We start from the raw sequence: 12,164 nt of genomic DNA on the forward strand, positions 1-12,164 counted from the left end.
TTTCACATAATTTGCATTGCATTTCAATGTTTCAGTTCTTCACATTATCAGTTTCATCTCACGAATTATGCTATTTATTTATTTATTTAGGGCATTACCAGTTCTTGGACGCAATTAAAAGTTGCTTTCGAATTTGTATTCATTCATGTTTTGTTGCAGTTTTGTTTTGCTTCTCAACTTTCGTCGCGTTTCCAATATCAATAACAACAGCTTTGCTAAAGCAGGTTTATATACCCTGTAGGTGATCTATATTGTGGGTATATTAATTTGAATTCTTGTGAAGTAATTTGTGAAATAGAAAAAATTTACAGAACATTAATTATTATGTATGTATTAATGAATCGACATACTTTTGTCAATTAATACGAATTTTTGTTGTTTATTTACCTGCGTTTAATATAATATTACAATGCACTATGTTGAATTTGACCCGTAGTATTCAAATTTCCTTTTTTTTAATGTTACCATGTTGAGAAATGATCAAATCGCGATATTGTATACCTAAAATGTTAACTTAACAGTTTAATGTTAAAATAACAGCTGTTAAAGTAAGCTGTTGCAAGCAGACAATACGTGCAGTGTTAAATGTTAAATTTGCGATGCAATTTCAAATTGGCATATCTCCCACAAAAAATCATTAAATAATAAAATTCAAAAGGAATATTACTTCATCAAGTTATTACTATGTGTTGATTCTAATATGTTGCGTGTTTTGTTCTTATTTTTCTAACAATTTGTATATTTAGCAAGTGTTGTCCCCTTGTCACTTTTCGAAAGAAAGTTGAACTTTACAAAAGGTTTTAACTAAAATGTTCAAATTTGTTCAGTGAGTGTCCATATACATGTTGCAGATCTGTCAATTCTGAATTCATAATATGTAAGCTCATTATGCGTTTTTTGGGGTTTTTTGCGTAATTTGAATTATTAGGGAGCACCATTTTGATCAGAATTGCAGAACTGGTAAAGCCTTTGCGATTTTTTTTTCTTGAATAACTTGCATATTTATTATCCGATCTGAACTAAATTTTCAGGACGTATTTGAAATAGGACATTCATCATGTGTTCCAAAATTCGTCTCTAACTTGAAAATTGATTTATATATTCGCTTTTTTTCGATTTATGTGGGCGTTGACACGCCCACTTTTCTAAAATACCTTCCTATAGCAATAACCTTTATTATACAAGAAACCTGCATTCAAAAATCTTGTTAATTTCAAAATTTTTAATTTTGGCCACAAAAACGGGTCAAATTCAACATAGTGCAATGGTATGTGAACATAGTAAACTAAGTAGTGTAAGTTCTTTTCATAGTATTGAATTTGATTATTATGTCAGTGTTAAAGTTTTTGCACTAAAACTAGTTTTATGGCGAATAGACAATTGCTTTCTTCGTTCACAAAGTGACTTTGACGTTAAACATTCAATAATAAAGTTATTAATGAGTGCCCTAAAAATGCTTCACCAATATTAACTTAAGTTTATGATATTTTGATTTATGTAATCCTTATATTTTTATTTACGTTTGGTTTCATTATCATCATTCATTTTCATTTCATTTAATTTTATTATCTCTATTTTGTTAAGGGACTTATTCAGTTGTCAGGTGCTTCACTTATTAAATAATTTACAAAACAGAATATTTTCCCATATTTTGGTATTTTATCATTTTTAACATATATAAATAAAGGGTATCGCGCAGTCGACCAATTTTGCCAAGACGCTTTTACATGTTTTATTGTGTTTGGGGTTTGCCCTGGCTTCGCCTTCGCCTTAAAGCCAGCCACGTTGTTATCCGTCAGCTCTTGCACTTCGCCTCTCTGCTTATCGCTCTCTCACTGTTCCGCTCTTTCGTTCTCTCTCTCAGCTGATTTTGCTCTCTCTGCTGACGCGGTTGATCTGCTGCTGTTGACGCTGCTGCTGTGCTGCGGCTCAAAAGCTTCAGGCAGAGGCAGTGCGATCGTGAACTTGTCTCTCGTCAGTTCAGTTGTTCACGTGTGCCGTGCATCTCTCTACGAGTATTCGTAGTCGCAGTGTTTATAACACTAATTACGCGTTGTTGGTGCTTATTCTTGTTAGTTTGGCTTTGTGAATGTGTGCACGACGATATCTTGGCAAAACAACGCAAATTACCAACAGTTTTATGTTCGTTGCTATCGGCGCAGCGCATCTATGGTCTACTTCACAGCCATTTCGGGGCCTGAAAAGTGTTATAAACTATAATTAAATACGTGCGTGCGTGTGCGGTGACTCGGCAATCAACGCAACTCATTTAAATCAATACAACACAATTGCCGCATTTTTGTTTATCGCCATCGCCATCTCCGACATCGTCGTCGTTGTTGTTGTTGTTGGTTCTTTAAAACATAAATTAATATAAATCCAGGCAAGGTTCGTTTTTATTATATTTCGATAGCATTAATCTTCTTTTTCGCGTCTGCCTCTGCTGCTTCTTCTTCTTCTTCTACCATTTGCTCTGCACATTCGCCGTCTCGCTGTCTCGCTCTCGCTGCCTGTCAAGGTACATTGCCCAAGACATGAAGAATAACAACAACAAAGTACATGACATGATAAAGCAATAAGTAAAAATTGCAACAAGTTTGCGCCGTTTGCGAACGAACGATGCTGTTCGACACTGAAAAACAATTGGATTTAAAATTAATTTCCAACAAAATAAAATCGAAATGCAACTGCAACTGAAACTGTGACAGGCAAACAGACAGAAACAGAAACAGAAACAGAAGAAGAAGCAGAAGCAACAACCTCAACTCAATTAAAACGTTCAATGAACGGCGAAAGCAAAGCCAAGTTTACAAAAAAAAAACAACAAAAACACGTTGCAACTGAAAACAATAACAATGAAATACAATCGAAAAAAAAAATAACAACAACAATGATGTTGCTTACCTCTCTATAAACATTTACACTACCTTTTTCCGGCCTCACAATTTATTTATTGTGATTATTTTGTTATTTATTAACCAGTGTTGTTATTGTTGTGTTCGCTGATGACGGCGTTCATTCATACAAGTTACCCTGTACTCCAAAAAACATTTGTTTAAACAGAGTTGATTAACAAATATAGATTGTTAGAGAATGTAAGATAAGAAGACTTTAATAATGACAGTCACTTAATATTTATTAATAAATACTACAAATATTAGTTGTTGTTAGAGTTGATTAACAATATAGATTGTGAATAAAGATGAGATAAAGGTACTTTAAATATGAAAGTCACTTAATGCTAATAATTAAAAACTACGAATCGTGACTTATCTTCTTACTCCAAAAATCATCTCCTGTAGTTAAAAAATAAATAAAATTACTTTGAAAATTAAACTTAATATTTTAAAACTAAAAAAAAACATTTGTTTTCAATGACTTTTATTGACAATAAAGATTCTTAAAAATAATGAGATACAAATACATAAAAACCGAAAGTTACTTAATATTAATAATTGAACGCTAAAATAACATTTGTTTAAAAATAGTTAGTTGATTATCAGTATTGATTGTTAGAGACGATGATAATACCTTATAATAATACCTTAAATATGAAAGTCACTTAATACTAGTAATTAAAAACTATGAATCGTGACTTATCTTTCTACTTGAAAAAACATTTGTTTAAATTTGTTTAAATATAGTTCAACAATATAGATTCATAGTTAAGATGAGATAGTAAGTAACACTTCAAAAATGAAAGTCACTTGATATTTATAAATAAAAACTAAAAATCATAGCTTATCTTCTTATCAACTACTTCTAAACATAGTCACTGAGTATCTCGCAGTCAATCAGTCTATGTTTTTGCTATTTTTAGCTGTATTCGTTAAACATTTTTTATTGCGACTCTTGCTGCATTTATTGTTACCAGCAAATTTGCTGTTTATGATTTTTATAGCACTTCCACGCGACTAAACAAACTCCATAAAATGTATACATAAATCTATTATGAAGCAATAGCCAGTTGCCAATACATTCAATTTTCCCCCCATTTTCCATTATCCATTTTTCACTTCACTTTATTAAATGCGTGTCCGAGTTTTTTATGTCCAAAGAAAGTGAATGAAACTGCATTTTCATGTTATAAATTGTGCATAAATACAAAATCAATTGAACATTTTATTATGCACACACAAATTAAAATATTTCCGAAACCAAGAAAATCAATTTCATGCTTTAATCGAAGCACATTTTGTTCTTTCAACTTTAAACTGTTGCATAATATGGTATTTCACATTTTTTTTGTTCACTTTGGCTTTTTATCTCGACAGTCTAAACTTGCCAGACGTTTAACTAATCAGACAAGGGTCGCAATAAATGCGCCTAATCTAAGTTTAATCGTTTGTTATATAAAAGAAAACTTGTCATTCGGACGCAAGAGAGCAAGAGAGTGAGCGAGTGATTAGAACTGTTTAGGAAAAGTGGTTACACACATAAAACACATCTCGGAAATTTCCATTGAAATACTTTTCCACTTGTCACGCAATTTGAGACACATCACAGCAAGGTTCCCCTGTCAATCAAGCTCATTTCCCCATTCAAACTCGAAACAAACAAGTGAGGGAGAGGGAGAGGGTATAGGAGAGAGAGTGAGAACATTAACATTAACCTGCTTTCTAATTTATAGCTAACCATCATATTTCTTCTTGCCTGGATCAAAACTTTAAACCACAGAGTGTAACTGAACCCCAGGCTAGAGACGCACGAATCCCCTTGGCGTCAACCGCTAAAAGTCAAATTAAATATCTATTTTTGGGCCACATGTACAAAAATGTAGCAAGTAGGTTGGAGGGGGTGGGGGCAAGGTGCTGAGGGGAGGGTAGGAGCTGCTTTTGTTAATTATCCCCATGAATTTGATAGTTTTCATCAAAAGGTAGCGAGAGAGCGAGCTGCTCTTGATGAAAATTCAAATGAACATGAATATGCAAATGTGTAAAACTGGAAATGTGGAAATGTGCAAATTTATGTGAGTCACTGTGTGAGTGTGTGTTGGTGTGTGTGTGTGTGTTGTTGTTTGCAGTTCAGTCGAAATGCCGCAAATTAGTAATGTTGCCGTAGTCGTATCAGCTTTTTTGGGACCTTTGCCTATTAATTTGTGATGCCGATGCTCGGGTTTTGCAGTCTATAGACACCAATTAGCACTGAAATTTGAAGTGGAAAATGGCAATGCGAATATGAAGAAACAAATACATAGAAACATAACTCGTATTGCGATTGCTATTGCTATTTGCTATTGCAAATGGAGTGAGCGCGAATTGAATCTGTGTGGCTTACGTGGCGTATGAAATTATTGCGAATGCAACGCACATGCGAGTACATAGAAATAGAAATAGAGATAGAGATGGTGACAGCAGAGTGAGGGCGGGAGGAGTAAGGAGAGCAGTCACAGAGCAGCGTTTGAGATGTGCCACCACCCAGGGGACCACATGCAAACATTACTGTCACACTGAGTGACGTTCGCTCTAACGCTCTCTAGGGGGGCCAAAAGGGAATATGAATCGTAGCAACTTGGCAACTCTGGCTGTGGCACTGACTACTGTTTGTTCGTTGGTGCTGGCTAATGATGCGCATGATGTGCCCCATTGTCATCGTCATCATCTTGTCGGCTTGTGCTTGTGGCAGCGCCAACAACGTCAACTTCATCTTCATCACGAACAGCAGCAGCCAAAGCATCAGCAGCCAATGCAGCAGCAACAGCAACGCAAGCCACAGCCACAGCAGCATTGACTTGTCGACTTTGTTGCACATGCAACATGGCAACTTGGACGGCCTCCAACTGTGCCACGCTCCACACACACACAGCTCTACTGTGCTGCACTGCATGAAATTAATATTAATCGCAGCAATGCATTTAAGCCGCATTTAGCCGATTTGCCAGCTTTATCCTGCCGCTTTTTCATTACACGGCCTTTTGTGTGCGCGTTTTGTTTATTGTTTGATTTTTATTTATTGTTTTGCGGTCGCGCGGTTATTAAAATGCCGCTGGCAATTTGTAATCATTAGGCGGTCGGGGGTGGCACAACAGGCCTGACAGCCTCGACTCGCTTTGTTGTTGCTGCCTCTCTTTGGATCGGCATTTTAACGTCACTCGCGCTTTTGCTTTGCATACTTTGAGGCGCACACAAAAAGGGACAAGTTTCGACAAAGTTATGCTAACTGGAAAGTCAGTGAGGAACTTTTGCCATACAACTGGATGACTTACAAGTCGAAATTACTGTAATTCTGCCAACATTTGTGACAAATAACTAGCTTTTTTATGTCCCCCACTCACTTTGCTCCCCTTGCCATTTGAGCCCCTCACAGCAAGGTGGAAAATCAGAGAATTCTCTGACATTTAAGCCAACTAATATCCATGCAGTTATGCAAATCGCAGCAAAGACAGACAGAAGTGAACCGACTGCCATTTTCACGTTCAGCTCGACTCGACTCGACTTGGCTTGGTTTTGTTGCCACAGCAACGTCATCGTCATTGTCATTGTCATCGTAGTTGTTAGTGTTGTTGTCGTGGCAAAATTTAAGTGGCCACTTGACTAAATTAATATGACACTGCTGCAAGTGCCCTGCACTTGTCCCCCTTCCTCTCTATCTCTCTATGGCCAAGTCCGGGTTCGTGTCTATCTACTCCTCTCTACTCTCTGCTTCCTCTCTCTGTAACATCTTTTGGCCAACAATATGAATAATTATGTTGTCAAACTGGCAGTTGATTTGCATGCTCAACCCAAGCTGCCACTTGCCAAAGACTTTTCAAATACTGTCAATAGGCAAAGAGTGCCACATTTTTGATGCATAAATTTTACGTAAATTGCAACAAAAGTGTCAATCGATGGAAGTCCTCTCCCACTCAGAGCCAGATACTTCACCCAAGTGCAGTAAGTAATACTCACTCAGCAAATTCAAGTCGTTGGAGGAGGGGAGCCATTTGTTCGATTGCCAAATGTAATTAAAGTTGATTCGCATACATAATTCGAGAGCCTTTCAATTGCTCGATGAATATTTTGATAATACTTTGAGTGATTGTCGTCTTAAACTGTCACACCCTTTGCCACAATAATTGTCTATTATTATCCGAAACAAAGGCAACGTAATTGCATCGCATGAATTCGGCCTACTTTAAAGATGTGGAAGAAAGTATTTGGGGAAGGAGAAAATGATTGAAATCCTTTAAGTGACATTTCGCATTTGTCAATTAAAAGTTGATGGCGAAATGAAAACACGTTAGAATAATCATTTTTAATGAACTTTTCGAATAAAAGCAATATGTGTGTGTGATGAGTGTGAGTTGGCATAATTTCATTTTATGAAAGTCATTCGCAATCTTTGGGAATCATAGCAAAAGGCAACAACAACAACCACAACAACAACGACATTTTATTTCCCCAGTTTCCCAGTGGCTAACAGTTAACGCTCACTCAGTTGCCTCAGAAGCTGTGATGTGCTGTGATGTTGTGTTGTTGTGAATGCTGTGATGGCAGCAGGCCCATAAGCGAGCATGTCACTACTAAAAATCCCAACTGTTTGCAGGTTGTCTTCCTCCCTTCTCCCCCCTTTCTGCGTGTATGTTTCTCTCTTTTTTTTCTGTTTTCTCTTTTTTTTCGGTTTTTATTATTTCTGTGCTCGTTTTTGCTGCAGCACATGTCACACTTGGCTCGCAGTTTGTGGCCAGGCCAGGGCTATGAAAATAACCATAAGGCAATTGCCCAGGCGGTTTGCAGCCTCAGTGTCAGCAGCGCAGCCTCCACCGTCACCGCCACGCCCCCCCTCCTCCGCCCCTTGGGTGGTCCCCAGACTCCGCCACGCTCAGTGTTTGTGGCACTCATAAGCCTTGAATGCTAAATGTCAAAGTTACTCCTTGGCGTAACATTCGACACATTGGGGCGTTGAGGTGTGCCTACGTGTGTGTGTATGTGTGTGTGTGTGTGTTGGTAATGTCAGGCTGACTGCCCCCCTACCTCTTAGCCCCTTCCTCACTCCTTCTTAGTGCCATTTACCTCATCAGCTGCCTGCTGCCTGCCTGCCTGCCTGGTTGCCTTTGGATTACATTACACTAAGTTCTGTGCAAACACAGTTGGCGCAGTTCATTAACATGTTACATGGACATGGAGAGCTACAGCTCCAGAGTGTGGCAGTTGGGGAAGATGAAGCACGAGGCTGGAGCGGGAGTGGGGAGTAGGGGACTGAGACGAGTTTAGTTCAGAGCGACTTCGCTCTACTTTAGACGAGACGAGACTCTTTGGGTTTGTTTGTTTGTACAAATGTATGCGTAAGCACAATATGCATGCATGTAAATCTCTCTCTACATCTGTGTATGTGTGTGTGTGTGTGCTTTATGCCTTTTTGTACACATGAAATGCCCTCTGCCACATGCTACCGCCACCGCTTCACGCTGATGCGGAAGTGTTGCCCGGGCGCCCACTTCAAACAACTAGAGCGACTCAAAGCTCAAAGCTTCAGATATGGCTAGAGCATATGAATATGAAAATGAATGTGAATGTGAATATGAATACTTAGATGCCACACACACACGCACACACACCCGTTACGAGTGTGTATTGTAAGTGTATGAGTCGTGGTTGTGTTTTGGCCTAAGCTGCGCATTAAATGTAAAATATAAATAATTAACAGCTCGTTCTAAAGACCGAGACACTGCGACTGAAATGAGGCTGAGACTGATGCTAGATGCTGGATGCTGGATGCTGAATGCTGAACAAAAGCTCTGTCTGCGGTTTACAGCTCTCGTTACAATTGGCGCCCAACGTGGGGCAGTATTTTCTAATTAGGCGCGCTTTAAGTGCAGTCGTGTGGCTAATCAAAGGGGGCATTGGCTTGCTACGAGTATGTGTGTAAGAGTGTGGAAAGGGCACGTAACCGATCTGCACAATACTCCAGTTAATTTACAGTTTTAATGCGTTTTCGACTTGTGGCCAGTGCAAAGTTTTTAGCCCAAAACAAGCAGCGCACAGAACAACTAACAACAAACAAGCGAACTAACAACAAGCAAAGCATAGAGACAATTGGAATGGACACAGAAAGAGAGAGACAGAGGAGCATTGGCAACAAGCAGAGGCAGAGGCAGAGGCTAATTCATTTGTTGGCTTCCGTGCACAAAACCAGCAGCCGTTGCATACTTTGCGGCGCAAACAAAACCAAGGCACCAGAGGCTGCCACAGGCCACAATCGCAGTCACAGTAGCACTACCAAGCATCCATGCTCTCTCTCTCTCTCTCTCGCTCTCTCTTTGCATCGTTGTGGCTTCTGCACGTCAATGAGTCCCATAACAGAAACCCCAAAAACTGCATATACTCCTCGTATATATAGTGTAGTATAGTACTACATATAGTAGTCGTAGTCGTAGTCGTGCCCATTCCCTGGCGAGCTCTACTCGGACTATTTGGCCTGGTTGAGCCTGGTCACGGAGGCAGAGAAAGCGGCAGAGACAGGGCCGTAAAACTCAGAGCAATTCGTTTTAATGAATCCATCCACATGCAGACAGAGACAGAGAGAGAGAGAGAGAGGCCGCAGTCAGGCAGCGAGGCAGCTCGTCAGAGCAACTGATTGTATCAACTTCCTAAGTGGATTTTGCAGTCCAACTGGCATTACGCCTCTTGGCCGCAGGTAATTTCGTATGAATGAAAAGCAAGAGTCTGCACGGGCCATATCACAAGCAATCCCTCTCCCTCTCTCTCTCTCTCTTTCTCTTTCTGTCTCATTTTTATGCTATTGCCTATGCATATGAGTAGCTCACGACTCTGATTCTGATTCTCTGACGTTTCATGTATTCAGGTTATATTTCCTCCTTTTTTTTTTGGCTGGTCGCGACCTGACGTTGTTCTTTCAATAAACATTCATTCACACTGTCAGTTGTTGTGCCCACACAATTCTCCAGTTGAAGCTTTTCAACTCTTTTCTCTCTCTCTCTCTCTCTTTCATCTCCCATTGTTGAATCTCCCACCAACGACGACGACGATTCCCTTATGGTCTTCGCCCTTGCATTCTGTTATGATTTTTGTTTGGCTGCCCAAAAGTTTTGCGGGAGCAACTTTTTCCTCCTTTCTTCACACTCACTCGTTGCGGCTTTTCACACTCATGAATTTTTAAGCGGCATTTTGCAGTTTTCAGTCACTAACACTCAGTTCCGGACAAAGTCTTGCGACGTTTTGCAATTCTGCCCCGTTTTCAGCAAGTCGAAATAGTTTTTTATGCAATTTTTATGATTGGATTTGGGAGTTGCACTTTTTCCAAAAGCATAGCCAAGTGGCATAAGAAAGCGGATTCTGGCTGCATTCGAAATGAGCAGTGTTGAGTTCCAGCTTGACATTATAAGAATATCAGACATTGTCTGTCTAATTTTCGGGGTAATATTCCCCCCCAACAAAAAAAGAAAAAAACGAAAATTGCATAACACTCACGTAAGTGGGAATTGAATTTGATCAGGGGAAATTTGTTATGTGATATTTGCCATCAAAACATGAAATATTCATATTTGCTGACATGATTTGCAGGGTACTCGTTGTATTTATGGACAGCTGCTGCTCTTACTTTTCTATTCTATTTTATTCAAAGAGTTTTTGCAAGCAGCTGAGCGTGAAGCGGATTGTCTGGGAAAGAACTAACAAACCGCTGGATTTCTAAAGCCCCAACGAGTTGGCTTTAAAAAACAGATTTGCACAAAAACTGCATTTCAATTAGTTATTACGAAATAAAGTTAGTCTTTGCCATGGCGCATACGAAATTAGTTGTAATGAATATAACTTGTGCCACCTTTTGCAGGCAGCAGCAGCAGAAACAGAAGCAGAAGCTAATGGAAGCTGGCTATTAGTTTATAAATTACATAAACCTTTTGCTGCAGCATCGTTGTGAAATTTAAAAACGCATTTAGAATGAGAGCACATTTCACTTAGGTTTTTATGCATAGCGTTAAACAGCTTTCGACACTCAGCTCGGCTTCTTTTGCTTTTTATATTGTATATATGTATCTCTGTTTTTTTATATCCACATTCCAACTATCTCTTATTCTCTGTTCTGCTTCTTTTTCATTGCAGTTCCCTGGTGCACGGCAACGGCAACGGCAAACAGCAAAACTAATTTATGGCATTAAAAATGCATATTTTCTAGCAGTGTGTTGCCAGTTTTTATCATTTGCCAACTGCAAAAGGCGCGCGCCTGAAAGTGTGCACTACTTTCTCTCCTCTCGAGCGCGAGTGTGTGTGAGTGCAAGTGTGCAAGTGTGCAAGTGTGTGCGTGAGTGTCTATGTCGGTGTCTATATCTGTGCTGTGCGTCCGCCTGTCCCTTTTTATTTCTCGGCAAAAGTGAAGTTTATGCGAGGCGAGAGCTGTGAGTAGCTCATGCAGCTAAAATTGGATTCGACTGGCACAAAGCAGCATTAGAGCAACTGAGCCTGAAAATTTACCCTCAACCGACCGACCGACCGCTGACTGACTGTGGCATCTTCGTCTCTCCCGCATCTTCGTCTCCATCCTAATCGTCGACGTCGTCGTCATCGTCAGCAGCAGCAGCAGCAGCATTATCATCATCAGCAGCAAGAGTAACGCATGATAACTCACTACTTTGGCCCTGGACTGGCAACGAAATGGCTTTCCTATGTGCACCGGTAAGTACAGATTACTCTCGTGTCATAAATAACCGAACAAGTGTGAGTTTTTAACAAAAACTCAAGAAATAAAGTTCACATCCTCAGTGCTTGGCACAATTTAATGGCCACTTACAACAAGTTGGCAATTATATACATATATATGGTAGATGGGTGAATTTACATAAATTGACTAAGCTCGAATCGAAGAGTTGACAGTTGAAATTATTATCGAAAATTCATCTTTACTAAATATTGCGTATACGTCGATGCGTGAATTTAATAAATGAAAAATGCTTTATGCTCTTATTATCTGTAAAGTTGCTCTAACGAATTTTATTATTTATTTAATTGCTGAATCTAATAATGCAAATTATAATATGAACTGCACCTTTTCAAAAAATTGCTTATACGACAGTGGATAAATTTAATAAATAAAGCTAAATATTATTATTCATAATATATTTAATACTATTATTTATTTAATCACTTGATCCTTTAGCATCGGGTCAATTGGCAACTGAATCATATTATCTTTACTAAAATACGAATTTAAGCCATACAAAATATTAT

At 39.0% G+C, this 12,164-nt stretch overlaps 1 protein-coding gene across 1 annotated transcript in view; it reads left to right on the forward strand.

The window, feature by feature from the left end:
- Window positions 1–1,939: 1,939 nt before the first annotated feature.
- LOC133839907 (glucose transporter type 1) overlaps window positions 1,940–12,164 on the forward strand; it is a 40,705-nt gene continuing 30,480 nt past the window's right edge. The window contains 2 exon segments of the mRNA XM_062271545.1: window positions 1,940–2,388; window positions 11,043–11,612. Coding sequence (XP_062127529.1) covers window positions 11,603–11,612 — 10 coding nt within the window. The 5' untranslated portion in view covers window positions 1,940–2,388; window positions 11,043–11,602.

The sequence above is a fragment of the Drosophila sulfurigaster genome, chromosome 3, assembly GCF_023558435.1.
Source record: "Drosophila sulfurigaster albostrigata strain 15112-1811.04 chromosome 3, ASM2355843v2, whole genome shotgun sequence".
NCBI lineage: Eukaryota > Metazoa > Arthropoda > Insecta > Diptera > Drosophilidae > Drosophila > Drosophila sulfurigaster.